Source organism: Bubalus kerabau, chromosome 6 (assembly GCF_029407905.1).
Source record: "Bubalus kerabau isolate K-KA32 ecotype Philippines breed swamp buffalo chromosome 6, PCC_UOA_SB_1v2, whole genome shotgun sequence".
In the NCBI taxonomy this organism is placed as follows: domain Eukaryota; kingdom Metazoa; phylum Chordata; class Mammalia; order Artiodactyla; family Bovidae; genus Bubalus; species Bubalus kerabau.
Genome location: NC_073629.1, coordinates 46281012 through 46301728, shown reverse-complemented (window position 1 = coordinate 46301728; position 20717 = coordinate 46281012). Strand labels below are relative to the sequence as shown.

At 36.2% G+C, this 20717-nt stretch overlaps 1 protein-coding gene across 1 annotated transcript in view; it reads right to left on the bottom strand.

The window, feature by feature from the left end:
* The window catches only part of DPYD (dihydropyrimidine dehydrogenase), a 957062-nt gene extending 936547 nt beyond the window's left edge, over nt 1–20515 (bottom strand). The window contains exon 1 of the mRNA XM_055585018.1: nt 20292–20515. Coding sequence (XP_055440993.1) covers nt 20292–20330 — 39 coding nt within the window. The 5' untranslated portion in view covers nt 20331–20515. The remainder of the gene's footprint in view (nt 1–20291) is intronic.
* Between the last annotated feature and the right edge of the window lie 202 nt (nt 20516–20717).

Genomic DNA, 20717 nt, shown 5'->3' with positions numbered 1-20717 from the left:
ACAAAAAAAAAAAAAAAAAGAAAGAAACAGAAAAATTCTCAAAATGGCAATAAAGTGATTTCTCCACTTACATATTCAACTAATTGTCAGCCAGTAAGATGTATTTAGAAATGTGACTCTTTTAAGAAGTCTCAATAAAAGGACAGGTGCACCTTTATTTTTCCCTTTCTCCCTCCTTTTGAAACTTGAACTTCCAAACTGAACAATGAGGTGGACTTGAGGATATCTGAGCATAAAGACAGAAACCTGTTGACAAGAAAAAGGCAGTGCATGCCCTGTACAATGTATTTCTGGGCTTCTTCACACAAGGAAGAAATAAAACACTGTCTTGTTTAAGCCACTTTTATTCATTTTTTTCTATAATATGCCTCATAAATTGGTTCTTACAGTGCCCACAGTGATTCTCTTGGCCAACCAGGTGTGGGAAGCACTGATAGTCCCATCAACAAGCAAAATATCCAGAGTCAGAATATTTATAAACATGAAAATGAAAGAATTTGGCTTATGTACTTAAAAGAAAAATGGGAAATCACATCAGCATAAGTTATTATTTTTCTTGACATCCATCACAGTGTCAAAAATCCTAAACCAAAAATTACTCACTTCAAGAAGTGATCAATGGAAATTTTGTTGCACCAGCACAGAAAAAAGAAAAAAAGAAAGATTCATTTTAATCTCCATTGACTGTTAATAGGTTCTCCATTTTAACTGACATAATTTTTTTACAGCATGGCACAATGTTGTGAATAAAAATTTACCCAATGTTCCTTTAGAAACTGTTTTCTGGAAACCTTCCATAATCATCATTTGTACACTCTCTGCCTTCAATATACACTCCCAACCCAAGATGTGTTAAACCCAACTTATCAGACTGTAGTAGATTACACACTTCAGTGCTCCAAGATACGCTATCTCTATCAATACTTTCTGATTTAATTTCAAGATTTATTCTCAGCCTAATATATATTTCAAACAAGAAGACAGTTTAACTCATTTTTTTCAAAATTTAATAATGTTTCTTACTTGAAATACTTAAATTCATTTTCCCAGTGTTCTTGCACTGGATGACTGTTTGTAATAGCTAATTCTAAATGGGAGCTTCCAGTTTGTGAGGCACTTTTCTAAGTGTTTTTAAAGTTGATCATCACAACAACCCTATGATGCCCTTACTAATATTATTGTCAGTTCAAAGGTGAGGAAACAAAGCTGTGAATAGGTTGAATAACTCACCCAGAAAGTGACAGATTCTACATGTGCTTTGTCTTTAGACTCTATACTGTTAATCACTAGTCTGTACTTCCTCCATGGGCACCAATAATATTAGTTTCATATGTCTTTTTAATGTACACAACTCAAAGATTGCTGCATATTCATCATAAATAATAAAATGAATTTTGCCTTAGGACATATAACAATGTAAACAAGACATGAAATAAGTCAGACTTACAGAAAGACCTATCATCTATCTGTTAGCCACAGCATCTACCAAACTACCTGGTTACCTGTTTGGGGGTTAAATGATGACAAAGAGGTAAATCTCAGAAATATTGTTAAGGAAGCTCTGGAAGGAGCTGATGACAATGAATGAACACTGTGAAAAGAATGGAAAAATACGTCTATCTCCCTTGTCAACAATTTGTGATTATAAGGGCAAGGATAACCACAGAAAATAAAAGTTAGGATATAGAACTGGCTTAGGAAAAAGTGTTCAATTCATTTTGGCACATCACTTGAGTTTTGGTGTCATCTTACAAATGACATATAAGCCAAAAAAAAAAAAAATTGACAGTGAAATACAGCATGTTACCAGTGCCTTTCAATTGTTAAATTTGAATTAAGTCCAGACATCTTATCTGAAAAGCTGCTTCCTTAATTGTGAAGAAATCACAGATGCTCTGGTACCAAAAATATAGTTTACAACTTAGAAATGCCAAATAACACTACTCCCATTATAATAGAAATTATATGCTTAACACTTTCAGTTTATAAAAAAAATTTTACATGTATTATTAGATCATGTGTTCCAATGATCCACACTATAAAATCTACACTGTGAAATCTGCACTGTAAAAAATGGTCTACTTATGTGCCTGTCTGCCCATAATGAATATAATGACTGGCTGTGAGTCATCTCAGTGTCTTCAAGACCTTATGTAGATATAATATAAAGGAGGTTTATGATAAATTGAATTGCACCTCCTTAGAATGTTAGAGCTGTAAGGCTCCTCCACTTACAGATGAACCTAGGAAGGTGAAAGGAAACCCCAAGTTAAAGTTGATCAAGATTAGGACCACGTCTCCTGATTCCATTACATTACCATATTCATATAGGAATATCATTACAAAGAAGCTACCAAATATTGAGTTATGCACTATTTCATGTTGCCTCTGACTTCTGTCACTTCTGTCTGACTAGAAGCCATATAAAAAGGTAGAAATGGAGCAAGAATCAACCGAGTATATAAATAATAAGACCAGACAGAGGCATACTAGGTCAGAAGTTCAGTGTTTCATAATTTTTGGAAAAAACTAGATTCCTTTTGTTTCCACAGGAAAGACTACACGATCCCTATATTTAAACAATTCTTTAAGCATTAAAAGTTTTCCATTGCCACTGAAATAATAACTCATCTCAGGATGAGTAAATTATCACCATCACTTTCAATACAAAGCTTCTTACACTTCAGCTGTCATATTACAGATTCATACTGAAAATAAATTTTAAGCAGAGTTAGATTGCTGTGTAATGAGTAATAATTTTATGAAATTAGCATTCAGCTTCTAGTGAGATTTATTATTTTATTCATAGAATATTTTGTAAAAAGAGCATACTAAACAGAACCATTTAACTTTTAAGACTTTTCTAAAATGGGGCATACCACTGGGAAACAATCAGCTATTGTTCTCTATTTCAATCTAAATACCTGTAATAACTTCCAGGTATTTGATAAAAGGCACTTCCCATCACTGTATAGGTCCACATATATTCTACAAGCCTTCTTGGCATTTAAATTCACTCAAAGGTATAAACATTTTCCTCAAAAATGATGGATATTAACTTGTAATTAAGGTTATTATTTTGGCATAGAGAAGAATTTGACTTAATGGAAGCCTGTGATAGAAATTAACAAGGTTGTTACATAATTAAATGACAGAATTGATTGTGAGCAACAGTCAAGGTATTTACACACTTGTTAAGATTTAAGGAACCAAGGTTAGATGATTGATACATCTCTTGTAGTATTTACTATGAAGTGAAATAAAAACTTAAAAGACTAGAAACAAGTTATTTACCACAGATAATGAGATCTCAGATTCCTTTGCCTTTTTTTTTTTACACTGAACATAACAATTTTTATCAGGAAAGTAAAAATTTTCATTAAAATGAAATTGAACCCTCCTAGTAAATTATTCAGAGAAGGAAATGGCAGCCCACTCCAGTATTGTTGCCTGGAGAATCCTGTGGACAGAGGAGCCTAGTGGGCTGCCATCTATGGGGTCGCACAGAGTCAGACACGACTGAAGTGACTTAGCAGCAGCAGCAGCAGTAAATTATTTGATAACTTTTAAATATATATATATGGTGTTTCTCACAATTCATGAATCAGTTCTAAAGTAAAGCTTATGCCATAACCAGAATCTTGAAATAGACAAAACATTTTAGTCTAGCAAATCAATACTTAACATGAACAAGGCTGTAGAAATTTCCTGTGGTTATTACATTAAATCTATTATTAACCTGGTAATATGTTTAGGACCAATAATAGCTTTTAAAAATTATTCCTTAGAAAACGTTCCTTGAAACTATCTTACAATTCATTGTTTTCTACCTTCTAGCCCATTATTTAGTAGTTTCAACTCTATTAGAGGAACCCAGAGACTCAAATATTTACTGTTTTAAAATCTTAATTTAACTGTTAGGTGGCCTTTTAAAATATTGTACTTTTCTGAAACTGCTAGGCAAATAGCCAAAGAAAAAGTGAAAAGTGTCCCAAAATGTGACAGATGAATAGAAACTGGACTCATATTAGTGGGTGAATTAAAAACAGAAACAGCTCAAAGTGCTGCCTCTAGAAAAGAATGGAGAGAAGATGAGAGGACAGCTGAGAAGTCAGTGCTGTGCTGGACTGCACTCCAGTGGGTACTGGAGAGCCTACAGTTAACATTTCTTTTTTCCCAACTTCATGTTTTTAGGGTTTACAGTCTGCCACAGAGAATGTGCCTATGACCTAGTAATCAGCAAACGCTGCGAATCATGGCTTCCCTGCTCCCATCCCCCTCTCCTCACTCCCAGTCAGTTGTTTGCCAATCCGTCACTGGGAGGAACAGTAAAGAGAACCACTGACTTCATTAAAAGCTTTTCTTTATTTTTTATGTTTATATTGTGCATTTGTTACACTAATAGAAAAATTATATTTAAAGATGCCTTTATTAAAACAATGGGATAATTCAGAGCTTATTCCATAGGATTCACTGGGCAGCAAGGTAATCATAACATTTCAGCAACAATACCTTAATAATAATGGAAAGAACTCAAAGGTCCATTCTAATCCAAAGTAGTTCCCATGGGTATTAAAAGGCACTGGCGAGCTTGAGTAATAGCATGAGAATTTGCATAACTAGTCAATGTAATTTAATATCCCCAGAAAAGTTGACTCAAAGAATAAAGGTTATCAAACCCAAAGGTTATATTTTTAAACCAAAGGTTCTTATGGAGGCATATTATTTTAAAATTGAGAAATGAAATAATTACATAGATTCCTGATTTATTTCATTTTCAGATTAACTGAGAACTAGACAAATTGCCTTGTTTTGAACATTGTAGAGCAAATTATAATTACACAATATGGACTTCTAAGCATTTGCCATTGTAGCATAATTAAATCAAAATTGTATTAGTACTAAAGACACAAAAGAGGCGATGGTTAGGCTAATATAAATTAATCACAGCTCACACCCTTGTAATGCATTTTTTTTCTAATTCTCAAATATGAAGTGATTGTCTTCACAGTGGCATCATTACTATTATAAAGTAGAACTGCAAAAGAATAATGTCCTTCAGTCAAGGGGTCCAGTGAATCAGTTTTATAACCTATGTCTAAATATATAGAAACTAAAGAAAGAAAAAACATATATATCATATATATTTAGAATCCCAAAACCAATTCCAGTTTTCTTGTCCAGTTTGCCGATTTTTCTTAATCGCTCCAACAAATAAGGACTGTGTCCTGTCAGAGGTCAAAGAAGCCTGGCAAAGGGCAAAACTGGTCAGTTGACACCATGTTGAGAAGTGATTGATGAAGCCTCATCAGCTCCCTCCACTGCAACCATCTGGTCTGTGGATTAGAAGCCATTCATACTTTGCTTCATTTACAAATGTGAAGGACTCCTTGAAGAACTGAATATAAAACATCTTATTGAGAAATTTTGTGAATGCATACAGTGGGAAAAAATGAGGTAACATCTGAAGGACTTCTCACTCCTATACTACTTTGATTCCTCATTTTCATGTCATGTTTTTTAATGTCTAAATAAAGAGCAATGTAAAACTGGCTCATATTCATAGATTTTAGTTTCCAGTGCACCACTGCCTATAGTCATACCATTTAACCTTTCTATGCCCTTGGCTTCATCACTTCTGAAATTAATATATCTTTGAAAGGTTGGAAACATGTTTTTAAGTAAGGTGGGGGGCAAAAAGTGCTCTGAGTACACAGACCCACATTTAACCCTCTTACCACTAACTCTACCAGCTCCTGCAGTAACACCTGTCTTACACTTGACCTGGTTCAGCCAGGACAGTCCTCCTCTATCTATCCCTAGAAACAGACACCTAACTCATTTTTTGGCCCTTGAATTATAAGAGATTGTAGTGAATGTGGGAAAAGATTATATCAAAGCTTACATGAATCTATTATCATTTATTCAATAAAATGAAAATAGCAGTGTGAAACTAAATCATCAAGCTGCATGAAACTGGATTTATAATATGCATACTTTAATTCTAACACCATAATTCTGAACCATCATACCCAAGCACTTTTCACCTTCTATCTTGATTTATACTTATTTGTGAATTTGCTTCAAATTACATTCTGATGTCATAAGCTCATTTAGGAAAGACACATTAATCTTTTTTGCCCGCCCCCACATCTTATTAATACTTAATGCAGTGCTTAGGATATAGCAGATACTTAACAATTACTTATAAAACTGAATGAAGATACATACTTTGTTCATAACTTTAGCTTTGAAAAAAAATATGTTTAATTTTCTGTGTAGATTTTAGAATTTATCTACTTGGTTCTTTGTCATATTTAATAATAACATACTTTTCCCTCATACAAGTACTGTACATGTCTGTAAGTCAAATGACTTCATGATAATCCAGCTTACAAATGCATTTGTTCTTAATTCAGTTGTTCCAATCAATTATAGTGTGAGGTAGACAGGAAAAGGATCATGATCTCCATTTTATGAACAGAAATTAGCTTAATTTGACAAAGCCATACAGTGGCAGAACCAGGACTTTAATAGCATGTTTAGGGCTCTTTAAAATATATTATGATATTTGACCTTAATTACTTCCTTAAGCTATGAATGTGAATTTATAAAGCTCTCCCCTGTTACATACTTTAGCTTATCCCTAGCCTTACTCTATTTCCAAACTTTCACCCCTCCTTCTCTTCCTTCCTTCCACAAATATCCCTGCTTTTCTGAAATTCATATTAAAATCTGTATTCATTTGCTAGGGTTGTCATTAAAAAAATATGCCACAAACTGAATGGCGTAAAACAACAGGCTCACAGTTCTGAGGCCTGTAAGTCTGACATTAAAGTGTCAACTGCCCTATTTCCTCTGAAACCTGTGTCTTGTGGAGGCTCTGGTGTTTGCAGGCAATCCTCTGCATTACTTGGCATGTAGATGATTCACTCCATCTCAGCCTCTGTACTCATAAGGCAATCTTTTCTCATGTATCTTCACATCATCTTTCCTCTGTATTCTACTCCTTATAACTCTATGTTCCTGTCAGTGTACCAACCCCTTGATCACCACACTGCCCTCTGCCCAAACTCAGTGAAAATCAAACTCAGTGAAAGAAACATCGAGTTTTCTTTCCCTCCCCTCCATTCCATATTTTCAAAGGGATAAAAAACCCCTATTAGAATAAACACAATCATTGGTAGCCATTGATATTTTGATAGCTGATAATTGCACAGCTACTATGTGTTCAAAACTATTAAATATGTAGTGTCTCCCTCAACCATACAACAATCCTATGGTATGTTACTATTACTGCCCCCATTCTTCAGTTAGGTGTTCTCAGTCACTTCAGTCACATCCAACTCTTTGAAACCCCATCGACTGTAGCCCACCAGGCTCCTCTGTCCATGGGATTCTCCAGGCAAGAATACTGGAGTGGGTTGCCACACTCTCCTCCAGGGGATCTTCCTGACCCAGGAATTGAACCATTTGATGTTTTCATCATTTTTTTAATTTAAAAATTTAATAAAAATTAAAAAACATTATTAACCTTAAAAGGGTATCATTTTATACACATTCAAACACTGGTAAAAGCCATATAAAACTGTACTAGTTTTCAAGTATTTCGAATCCTTACAACAGTTTACCTGCAGTTAGCATCCTTTCATGATAATGTGAACTTAAACTCGTATAAAACTATTTTAAAGTTTTGTTTACTACTATCTAGCTTGGGGATGAAGGGGTGATGGGCAGTAATTTTCATGAACCATCTAAGAATTTTCTATGAATGCTTTATCTCTTTCAAAAAACATAGAGGCTTAAGAATACCAATCTTCAGAGTTCGGGTTGCAAGTAAATTTTAGCTTTAAAAGGAAGCATGAATCAAAAGTTATTTTGGAACTTCCCTTGTGGTACAGTGGTTAAGACTCCATGCTTCCAATGCAGGGGGTGTGGGTTTGATTTCTGGTTGGGAAAATAAGATTCCACATGCTGGGATGCATAGTCAAAAGATTAAAAAATTAAAAAAAGAAAAGAAATGTTCTTTAAAAAGTTATTTTGGTTCACACACCTAGGACAAAAGAAAAATGTTTTGCTTTATTAAATTTGTCATTGTGACACAACTGTGTTGAGACAAGAGTAGTTACACTGATTGCCCCTTTCATCTTCTTAAGTACTATGAGAAAAAGAAAAAGGGGGAAGGTGCAAACATGCATGTGCTTGTGTATACACACACACACACACGCTATTCATTCTTTTGATGTAAAGACTTAAGGGGAAAGAATCCTTTGAGAATCTGGACTGCTAGAGTGATTTTGGTAGTTGGACTTCAATATAAGAGTTTCTATCCTTAGTCACAAACTGGGACATCTGCAGTTGGTATTATATTTATTCATTTGAGATGACAATCTGAGATTTACCCATTCAAAATAACAATTTGAGACTCCCCCACCCCCCTTACTTATCTTGTTATCTCAGGGCAGAAAAAACAAGGAACCATGATTGGGCAATAAAGCCACAAACTAAAAATAAGCATCAGGGCCAAATCCAAATCAAACCATATTCACACCAAATGAAATGACCTCCAAATGCCTGATGTCATTTCATAGCCTTGTATTGGTGGTATGAGGATGAGGTAAATGAGTAATTGGTTCCAATTCCATTTTGTCCTTTCTGTCTTTGCACTCAATAATGAGCCCCTTTTCCATTTTAAATATACCTTTTAAAGTTGCTTCATTCAGTTGAATCATTGTAAGTTAGAAAGGTGTAACTGAAATGCACTATAAACCACTAAAGCCTCCCTCTCAAGAATATTTACAGTATTTTAAGAAAAAAAATTTGTTGAAGCATTATTTTTAATAACTATGCTAAAAACAAAATAAATGTCTGATAATGAAGTTTCAGCTCACTCAGTCCTGTCCAACTCTTTGCAACCCCATGCACTGCAGCATGCCAGGCTTCCCTGTTCATCATCAACTCCCTAAGCTTACTCAAACTCATGTCCATCGAGTCGGTGATGCCATCCAACCATCCCATTCTCTGTCATTCCCTTCTCCTCCTGCCTTCAATCTTTCCCAGCATCAGAGTCTTTTCAAACGAGTCAGTTCTTCACATCAGATGACCAAATATTGGAGCTTCAGCTTCAGCATCAGTCCTTTCAATGAATATTCAGGACTGATTTCCTTTAGGATTGACCGATTGGATCTCCTTGAACCCCAAGGGACTCTCAAGAATCTTTTCCAACACCACAATTCAAAAGCATGAATGAAAAGATAATGAAGTTTATCTTCAATAAATTTTGTTATCTCCACTCCCAGAGAATCATGCTGCTATTTAAAAATATTTAAAAAGTTAGTAAGAATGTAGGGAAATGCTTCTGACAGAATAAAAAGGCCAATATAAGATTGCATTCCTTCTCTTTTTTGTGTGATATATATTATGGATTTTGGGTCTGAGGTTAATATTGAGTATGAGGTCTATACACAACTATATATGTATGTATATACATACATACATGTATGTGATTCTTAAGTTGCTCATTTAGTTTCAAACGCATTTTAGCAATCCTGCAGTTTTATTCCCCATTCCCTCACTACTATTGTTTTTGACATATTTTACACCTTTTTGTGTAGCCCTTAACTTCCTCTTGCAGATATAGATGATTTTACTACTTCCATCTCTTAACCTTGTTACTAGATTTGTATGAGGTGGATTTACTACCTTTAGTGTGTATCTGCTTTTACCAATGAGCTTTTCCTTTTGTAATTTATATATGTTTCTAGTTCTGGCCTTTTCTTACTTGCTTAGAAAAGCCTCTTTAATATTTCTTGTAAAGCTAGTTTGGTGGTGCTGAACTCTTTTTCCTTTTGCTTGTCTATAAAAACTTTTTATTTCTCCATCAAATCTGAATGAAAGCCTTGCAGGGTTGAGTATTCTTGGCTGTAGGTTTTCCCTTTCATCACTTTAAGTACACCATGCCTATAGAGTTTCTGCAGAAAAGTTAGTTGACAGCCTTATTGGAGCTCCATTCTACATAACTCATCACTCTTCCCTTGCTGCTTTTAATATTCTCGCTCTCTGTCTTTAATTTTTCCCATTTCAATTACAATACATCTTGGTAGTATCTTTTTGTGTTGATCCCGTTTGGGCCTCTCTATGACTCCTGGACCTGGATGTCTGTGTACTTTCTCAGACTAGGAAAGTTTTCACCTATGATACCCTCAAACTTGTTCTCTTACTTTTCTCTCTTCTTCTGGAGCAACTATAATGCAAATGTTACTGTTTTTGTGAGATAGTTTTTTACTATGTTTTCCTAGAGATCTCTTAAGTTGTCCTCATTTTTTTCATTTTTTTTTCTGTTCCGTGTCCGTGATTTCCACTCCTCTGTCTTCTAGCTCACTGATCCATTCCTCTGTATCATTTCATTTACTGTTGATTCCTTCTAGTGTGTTTTTCCTTTCAACTACTGTATTCTGCATCTCTAGTTGGTTTCTCTTTATATTTTCTGTTTGTTATAAACCTCTAACTTCTCACTTTGTTCATCCATTCTTCTCCCACGTTCTTTGATCATCTTCACAATCATTACTTTAAACACTTTATCTGGTAGATTGCCTATCTCTTCTTTACTTAGTTTTCCGTCTGGGGGTTTACCTTAACCTGTTGGAACATGTTTCTTTGTCGCCTCATTGTGTCTAAATTGCTGTTTTTATTTCTCTTTATCTGGTAGGTTGGTTGCATTTCCTGACCTGAGAAATGCAGCCTTCTGTGGGAGATGCCCTATGCACCCCAGCAGTATAGTCCCCTCTGATCACTAGAGCTATATGCTTCAGTGGTGCACCTATGAAGGCTGCATGGGTACATCTGTTGCAGCAGGCTGAGTACAGTGGGTAGTTTGGTAGATGTGGCTGCTCCTTCATCCAGTTGGTTTCCAGGTCTTGCCAAGTACAGAAGCTGCCAGCTACTGGTTAGCAGCACCAGGTCACAAGGCAGCTGGATGGAGAACCCCAGGAGGTCCCAGGACTTGTACTGGCTAACTAGTAAGCAAAGCTGGTTCTGGAGTGGGTGGGCATAGGGTTAAGATTCCTGGATCTAGTGTCTGTCTGCTGGTAGATAATGCCTGTTCCTGCCACGGCAGGCTGTGAGTTTCTGGGTGTCCCAAACTTAGTGCTGATGAGTGAAGTTGGAAGTCAGGGCAACTGGCTGAGGAGTCCATGATATCTCAGAACAGATACTGGCCTGCTGGTGGGTTGGGCCAGGGTTGGTGGAGTCTGAGGCTGGTGCTGGACACTGGTAGGCTCCATGGGACACTGGGGCCAGTGTCCATGGGATCCCAGGGTTAGTGCCAGCTCACTGTTGGGCAGAGCCAGTTCCCAGGTTCTCTAGCTGCATGGCCCCAGGCTTGTGTTAACTCACTGCTGAGTCAGAACCTGTGGCGGCTGGCCAAGGTTTCTCAGAGTGGTGTCAGCCTGCTGATAGGTAAGGTGGACCCTGCCATGGCAGGCCACCAAGCTGTAACTGAACTGGAACTGGTGTCCACTCACTAGCAGATGGGGCTGAAACTCACTGGGTTCTGGGATTACTGCCTGCCCACTTGAGGGAAGACCTGGGTTCTAGAGTCTCTGGGAGAAGGACCCTAGGGATACGAGTTCTAGTGCCTGCTCCCTGGTGTGTGGGATCAAGTCCCAGGCCCACTGGTAGACAGGGCCATATGTAGCAGAGGCTGTGTGTTCAAAGGATTTTAAGGCAGGCTGCTTGCTGGTGGATGGGGCCGTGTGTGTGTGTGTGTGTACACACACTGGAATACTACTCAGTCAAAACAGAGAATGAAATTTTGTCATTTGCAACAAAATGGATGGACCTGGAGGGTATTATGCTTCGTGAAATAAGTCAGATGGAGAAAGACAAACACTACATGTTAACACTTATATGTGGAATCAAAAAATAAATTAAACAAATGAATGAAAATAACTAAAAGAAACATAATCACAGATACAGAGAACAAACTAGTGGTTACCAGCGGGGAGAAGAAAGGAAAAAAGGGCAAGATATGGGTAGTGGATTAAGATATACAAAGTACTATGTATAAATGAATAAGCTACAAGGTTATATTGTATAGCACAGGGAATATAGTTAATATTTTATAACTTGAAATGGAGTATAATATATAAAAATTTTGAATCATAATATTGTACACCTGAAACTAATACTGTAAATTAACTACACCTCAATAAATATATAAATATTGTATATGATTAAACTATTTAGGGGGAAAAAACCTCATGACAGGATAATACTAAATTACTATTAGCATGACTGTTTTATGTGGTGTGACTGTATGTTTGGGATCTTCTTCTCACCCTTTTTTGTATCTTTTAAATCTTCTATAATGATCACTAAAAATAATTTTAAAATTAAGTTAGAGAAATGAAAAAATGTTTTAATGAAAATTAACCCCTCAAAAAGAGTATTTTTCTGTGAAAGTTGTCATGATTTATTCCCAGGGATCTGTGAAGGGGAACTGAATAACTTTCTCTTTGAATTACTGAGGATATCAAACTTTTACCCCAGCATTCCCCAAAATCTGTCATGGAAAAATATTTAGCAGAAGATCCCCAGAATTTTGAGGACACTGTGGTGCAGAGTCAGAGAAAAGTAACTTGTATTTCTGTGGGCCTGGGGACCCAGCTATTTGTAATCTAGTTTCCATTGACATTTATCGATCAAAAAGCACACTGGAGAAACTGATTCCTTTTTGGAATCTCTGTTCCTAATTCCTAGTTAAAGACAGCATCATCCTACAGATATACAAAAATATGAATTTATGAATTCCAGATCACCTTCACAGAACTCCAGCCATATATAGAAAAATCAGACTTCTTCTGCATGCTCAGGGGAGATTTAGACTTATTTATTTGAAAAAAAAGAAAAGGAAGCAGACAAGCATGAAAAAAGTAAAAATCAGATGTATATCAAATCCACACAGCTGGTATAAATGGTGCACTTAATCCTACATAGCGTGTAAAATACACTAGCTCTGACACCACCACCTTGCATTTCCTTAATATGATCACCCAGCAGGTCATGTTTCCAAACAATTTCACCAATCCCATATTTTATTACAAACCATCACTGAAAGACTGATCAATAACAAACTTGTTGAGGAAATCAGCAGACTCTTCCTAGAGGTTGAGTGACTTCCACAAGGTCAGACGCAAAGGGTCTGACTTATGGAGCAAAAATATGCCCAACCTTGGCCCCTATCCCAGGATGCTTATTTTCACTAACATATAGTAAATACACATTATCTTCTATTGTTTTGCTGAAGATCTTCACCTGGCCTTTAATTAAATATACTAAGATTTTTAAAGCTTTAACATGCTACTATGGTCAATTTTTAATATCATTCAAAGGATTTCACAAGGACTAAAGAAGTGAATCTACCTATAGGATTCTTACTACTCAATCTTGAGTAGGTAAAAACAAGGTGAAAACTGGAGGCTGAGGCTTGGGGGGAGAAGTGAAAGTGAGAAGGGGCATGGGGTGGATCAGCAGAGAATGGGAGGTAATAAAATATTAGGGGAGCGAGAAGTGCAGTCAGGCTCCATCCTTGAGCACCATCTGTATAAATCAGGACTGGAGTTGACATGTAATTTTGTGTTGGTCCCCTGAGAAGTGGCCCTCAGGGCTTCATTATTGATGAAGAGATTTTTCTTCAAAGTGGCCTAGTCAGGATTGCCTCAAGGGGACGTTCATAAGCACTCATAATATCAATTTCCAAGCACCTGGGAGGTAGGAACACAGATAGTCTCTTTAATTATTATGATAGAGGTAGAGGATAGTGAGAATGCTATTACACAACCAAGCTGAAATCCTCAAAGAAATTAAATTATTATAATGTAATGCAAAAAGTTTATTATCTGAGTCATCCTTTAGAAAGGGCACACTTTACCTTTTCCTGGTGCAAAATAGGTTGATCTCCAATTCCCTCCTCCCTCAGACTTAAAACAGTTACAAAATGTATAATATTATATATATATATATATATAGCATAGTATATAATACTGTAATATACAGTATATAATATATATTAAATATATAATATATATAAATATATAATATAGTATAAAATACTATACAAATATAGTGTGTGTAAGGATGCTTAGAAGCCCAGAAAAAACTTTCTTTGAAGCTAATATGATGGCTTAAAGAAACTGTAAGTTTAGTCCAGTTAAACACAAGAGATATGGAGCTGGACACTTTTTCTTAAAATAATGATACATAAGGATTTCTTTTCACAGAAGAATAACAATAATCCCTTCTGAAAATCATTGAGAATGCCAAGAAGTAAATTTCCCAATGGTTTGACCTGATCTAGTCATAAAAACATGCAGAAAAACACCAAGAATTCAATCCACATGTATAAATGCAGTGAAACAGCAAGGGTTAGGAGTAGGAGGACTCCTGCATTTGACTCTCTGCCACAGTGTATTAGATGTGGACAATCCTATATAGAAAAGTCCTTTACCACATACTTCCTCTAAATCTTTTACAGCTTACACTATAGGGCTTGCTATTCAGTGGGTACTAAAATGATTTTTAAATAGAAATAAAAAGCAAAATGAAGACAGTCCTTTTAATTTGACCTGAATTTCAAAAATTCCCCCATCTCACTGTTAATACTGACAAAAATAATTCAGGAATTTACTCATAAGTCATGTCTGCAACTTTTTTTAATCTATAATAAGCCCCTCTCATAATTCTTCTAACTTCATGAACTCTCTCTTTTCTCACATATTTTAACAGCTTTTGATACCACTAGTTAATTCTTGGAGTTGGACAATATTCTAACCAAATGACATTTATATAACACATATGTATAACATACATTCAATCATAATATTTAAAATAACTACTACCATTCAAGAGGTATATATTTCAAGTGACAGATGCTGAGTTATTATATGTACATGACTCCAATTAATCCTTATATCTAGTACATGAAATAAATTAAGATTAAATCCATCTGACAAAGAAAGAAATGACAGTTTAGGAAACAACTTGACCACAATCATACAAATAAAAATATATATAATATTGGTGGCAGGATGTGAACACAGGCCTATTTTAACACAGTGTGTTTATTTTGTTTTTTAAACTAACCATGAAATGAAGCTTAATTTTATGAAGTACAAAATCAAAAATTTTATATAAATATAATGAGTTCCTAACATCAATATATAGATAACTATGGTGAAGAGTCTGAAAGAAAAGTTATATGCTGAATTAAATACAGATGTTTCATATCTACTAGTATAACATTTTAATTAAAAGCAATGGAAGCAGTAATAATTATAAACCACAGGAAAGACATAATCCTATTAAGAGTTATCAGTAGTATAACTGGCTCCAGGATATCTGTGAACACCCACATTATTGATGTTTGAGGCCAAAAAACACCTTCTGTCTTAATATGGAGGATTAAGAGGAAATGAAGTCCAGAAGGCAAGCATGTCACACTTGAAAATCAAAATCCTGATCATAGATAAATTCACAATCTTAGAATGCCTTATTAAGTATTTTTTAATTAAGGCAGGATATAAATGACACAAAATTTTCTTTACAGTTTTAAGGACTATTTATCACTGTATCCATTTAGCTAAGAAGCAGAAAGGCAAATTGGCCAGTTCTCATTTTCAATCTCTTCAGCACACGGAGGCCTAGACTATATCAAATATCTCATGGCTTCTTTGTCACATTATTTCATGACATGAAATATTTTTCAGTCTCATTGTCTTTAATTTTAGTATTTCTAATATTGTAACTTAATGTTATGCTAATTATTTGAATTCTCCCCACAAGTGACCACACCTGTTTATCCTATAGGAAGGTCTATTTTTCAGCTGTTGTGTTGCCAGTTCATATACAAAGTATGGTAAAATACTGTATTCAAATAGTTAAGGAAAGATATGATTGCTTAATGATCATCCAATTATCTCAGCATTTTGATTAAAGGTCTTCATAGTATTCTTATTAATTCCTCACTGCAAAGGTGGAGCTTTCCAAAACTGGATATTCCTTCTACCATGTAAGAAAGGAGCCTATTGAATTTTAGCACACTTTTACAATTAAGCAATCAGTCAACACTATCAGCTATGATTAAGATTAAGCAGATCCAATCTAAAAATCTCCCTAGTGATAGATTCATCATTAGTCATTAATCTCAGTTTTTAATTAAATCACTGAAAGCGAGTCATCTGAATTCATGTGTAGGAGGCAGAATTTAGAAGAAAAACTATAATGAAATATATATACATATATGACCATTCTTAACTATAGAAATGTGTATAGTACCTTAAAGCTATAAGAGGCTTCCACTGAAATAACTCCAAATTTGGAGTAACTTTCCAAATCATGTAATCAGGCATGTTTATACTGCCCCGCTAAATTCCTTAGAAAGGAGAAATACTTTAAAATTAAGTATTGTCCACAGGACAGCTTAAAGGAGGGAGAACAAGTATATTTTTAAAAATGCAAACTCACAAAACAAATTAAAAATGAAATTTTAGTTTTAATGTTTTAAAAGCCTTAGCAAGTCAAGATAGCATTCCCAGAGATTTGTGGCACCCAATCAATAAAAGCAAGGAAACAAAACTGGACTTAAAAAAAAAAAAATGTAGGTTTATATAAATAATGCATACCTTCTGCAAAGCTGAGTTCATATTTTCTTCTTGGGATCTACCTCCTCCCTCCCCAGGGGCAAAAGAAGTTATAATAAAGGGTATTCTTGCAATATCTTTTACCACCTCTACCAACTAATTAGCCTTTTTTCAAAATTCTCCTAAAAATTTAATTTCTCCAAGTTGTTACCGTTATATTCCCATTTCCCAAAGCCATCATTTTATTATCCTATTTTCTTAATTAATAAACACAAAATTCTCGACTGTCTTCTCAAATGAATAGAAGTTATAGGATCAGTTATTCAAAAACCATTTCTATTTAACTCTAAAAGTATTATGATTTTGTGGATATTGGACTGAAACCTTCTTTTTTTATTCACAGTAAATCTGAAATGAGTTTATAAACTACCAAAGAGTCATTAACTGATAATTCTAAGAATAAATCTTGACTTGGGGTTGTGGAAACAGTAGAGTGGTATATAGCAATTCAGTTCAGTTATAAATACTTACCAAAATTATTAATATCCAAAGAGTTAATTAAAAGTTCACTGTACCTGCAAACATTTTTCTTCAGCTATACTTCTATAGTAAATTCTCAATTATCCATGTCAGTGGAGAGGAACAAAATACTGAACAAAAGTGAACTCTTCCAAAATCCTTCTTACTTGCTTTTAAAAGTACAGATACTGACATTAGACCAGTTGTCAATTCAAACTAAGTGAATTATTGTGAAGGTATTGCTGAGGTCAGAGAAAGTGATCAATGTCTGATAGTCACCTTTTTCGAAACCTTCCCCAAAGAATTTGTATTCAAAAGTCATTCTTGATAAAATTCAGTTGTATCCTAAAAGTAAGCCCACAAAGCAAAATATCTTTTAAAAGTCTATAGCTACATTAATGAACTTTAAAATAACAGTTATTTCATAGGCAGTGATTTTCCTTAGTGTTCAAAATTTTTAATTTTATCATATTTTGTTCTTTTCTTGAGAAGATGTGCTATGACATGTTATCTTGTCTGATTATTCTCCTTACTTAGCAAATCATGCAAATGTGACACAGAGAAGTTAGGTATTTAAACAGTCACCTGTCTGAAAAGGCATAGAAATAGACCTCAACCACAGGCAATTTGCACCAGATTCCAAAACAATGTGGTCCTGAACCACATTAACATATCTGGAAAAAAGTCTGATTTCTCATACATCTTCTATAATGACAATAATTTTTGAGCATGTGAGCTAGGTTCTATTGCCGAGTACCTGTTATCTACTACTGCATCCTTGCTATGCCTATCTTCCTACCCAGGGATATTTTAGTTTTGGAGTCTGGTGACCTTCTGACTGTTTTTTATGCTCTCAGCCCTTCAAACCCAGATGTGATATTGGATTGAGGTTAGAAATATGGAGTGAGCACACAAAATAATTCTGTAAACTTCAATAACTTTTTGCCCCAGAAACAAAATATTTCTTGGCTGCTTCACTGAAACTTGAGGTTCTATAGGTAGCTTAAGGGGAAAATTAAATCACTGTTATAGTGGGTTGTCACTATCACCTTCTGTTCTTTTCACATTTATCAATTGAACATGTACTCTGTTTTACACTGATAATTTTTTTTAAAGATGGTGTGCTTCATATATTTGAGACTAAGGCAATGGTCACAAGCAGATAAATTTCTAGACAATGGTTTTAATGAATTCATTCAAAAAAACCAAATCCAATGTATGCATTCAAATTTGATAGAAAACTAAAAATTATGAGCCTTCATAATTCATTCAAAAAAATGAACTTTGGTGAGTCAATAGGATGACTTGAGACATCTATGCTTGAATGTGTTCCTCTAGACTTAATGTATTTTTTCACACTGCATTATATTTTAATGATGAATTTCATGCTCTTTCATGGTACTCTAGCTCAGGAATCGTGGATATTACTTTGAGGGAAAAGAAAATAACTATGTGTGATGAAAGATGTTACTGATTAAAGTGTGTTGCATGTGTGAACTACACAAAAGCTGAAAAAGCTTAAATACCACTATTCTGTATTACAAGTAACATCAGGCTGACTAAGGTTAGATTGAGGTGAGTAAATGTAAGGGTCTGACCTTCTTAAATAGTCTTAGTTGAAACAATTCGTGAAATTAAACTGGTCATTAATGTTTCAGTGGCATCTTTTCCTTAGTGTAATGTGGTTAAGAACTGATTTCATGGACAAATGCAAAACAGCTACCGATAAAGAAATTCAAACTCCAAAAGCCGCCAGCCCTCTGACATTCTTAATTCTGAAATCAGTACATCAGTACTACATGAATGTTGTCAGAAGGTTACTATTTGAGTTAGCTTAAAAAGGGGGGTGGGGGGGGCGGGGCTTGGTTAAGTCAAAGTAACATGGACCAAAAAGGCCAACATAAATCAATTATCTTTTACCTTGTGCATGAATAAATATTGGGTTAAATATATCACACTGATCAATATGAAAAAGTAAACTATCCACAAGAGAAACCACAAGTAAAATTAAGTAGACATGTACACACAGCATGTGGGTGTGTGCTCAGTCATACTTTGGCTCTAATTACTATGATGGATTTTTCAAAAGAAGCATGGAGTCTGGAGAAAACACTACTACCATCCCCCAAACAGAACACAAATTTCGTACAATCAATGTTAGAGGCAACGCGGTGGCAAAAGCAGCTCTTTTGCAAACAGGTGGTTTTAAAGTTTTACTTAAGCCACTGACTGAAAGGACGGAGGAAAGGAAAATGTCATTTGTTAAGAAAACACAGGCATGCACAAAAAAGCCCCAAGCAAAACACAACAAAAGACTAAAAAGCAGTTTATTTTAGCTCAGAACTGTGAACACTGGATTAGTATGTCTAAAATCACTGCTTGTAATTATACTTCTCTCGTCGCATGCATAAAGGTCCTAGGGAGAAATCGAAGGAAATGGTCATGTTACTTCAGGGTGGGCTTTATTCACAGGAAGAAAGATGACATTTTTACAGAAACAGAGTGCAAGAGAAAATTTAAAAAAAAAAACTGTTGAGAAGAGGAATATACATTTTATTTTGTCTTTCTGAAGGCACTGTATTTTTCATGTTCTCAATATCCTATCTCGTTCTTCCCTATGTTACTTTCATAAGCAATACTAAGGCTAGCAGTGGCTGCTGTAGCTTACATATAGATCTCCATTATTTCTATCCTCCACCTTTGCAAATATGCAGAATTCAGCGACTGGAGGTGGGGTAACAGACAGGTATCCCGAAACGCTTACAGGGCAAAAGAGGAAGTGCGGGATAGACTGCGAAATGAAAGCCCTTATGAGAAAGTCCATCTCCCTCGAACTCTTCTAGTGCTTCAGTCACGGCCACCCAGAAACTTCGGACCCCGACTCCGAAGTAAACAGCCAGGTCCCAACGCGAAGGACACCCCTGCAGCCGAGGACTCCCACTCTTCTCCCCGCCAGCCCACACGGGGCGCCGGCTTCTCTGCTGCTCCTCCTCCTCCTCCGCAGAACTCGAGCGGAGGCAAAGTTTCCCGAGTCTCCCACTCTTTTCCCGGCCCGGCGGTGGCCGCAGCGCCCTTTCGGGCACCCACCAGCTGCGATCCCCGCCCTCCCCTAGGCAGCCCGCGCGCAGTCGGTACCTCGATATCCGCCACATCCTTGCTTAGCACAGGGGCCATGGCGATGTCCAGAGCCTGGGGTTTTCTCGCCACGAACCCTTCCGCGTCCTCAGGCTTCAGCCAAAGACGAAAGGGACAGCTTGCCCGAGCGCCCCTAGAAATAGAAAGCTGAGGGCCAGAGGCGCGGAGGCGGGGCGGGCGCCAGGCGGTGACGCCCCCGGGGCGGGGCTGCGCGCGGGGCCCTGAGGCTCCTCTAGCCCCGCACAGCGGGCAGAGCAGCGGACTGGAGTCCTGCCCTGGCTCCCGCCCCCGCCCCTCCTCCTAGCAGCTTGTTTTCCTGCTACTCTTGGCAGGAAGTGAGGGAGAGAGCGCACTGGCCTCTCGTCTATAAACTGTTCGAGGCAGAGCTAGGTAGGTGGGGGCTAGATGTGACAGAGCCGCAAGATT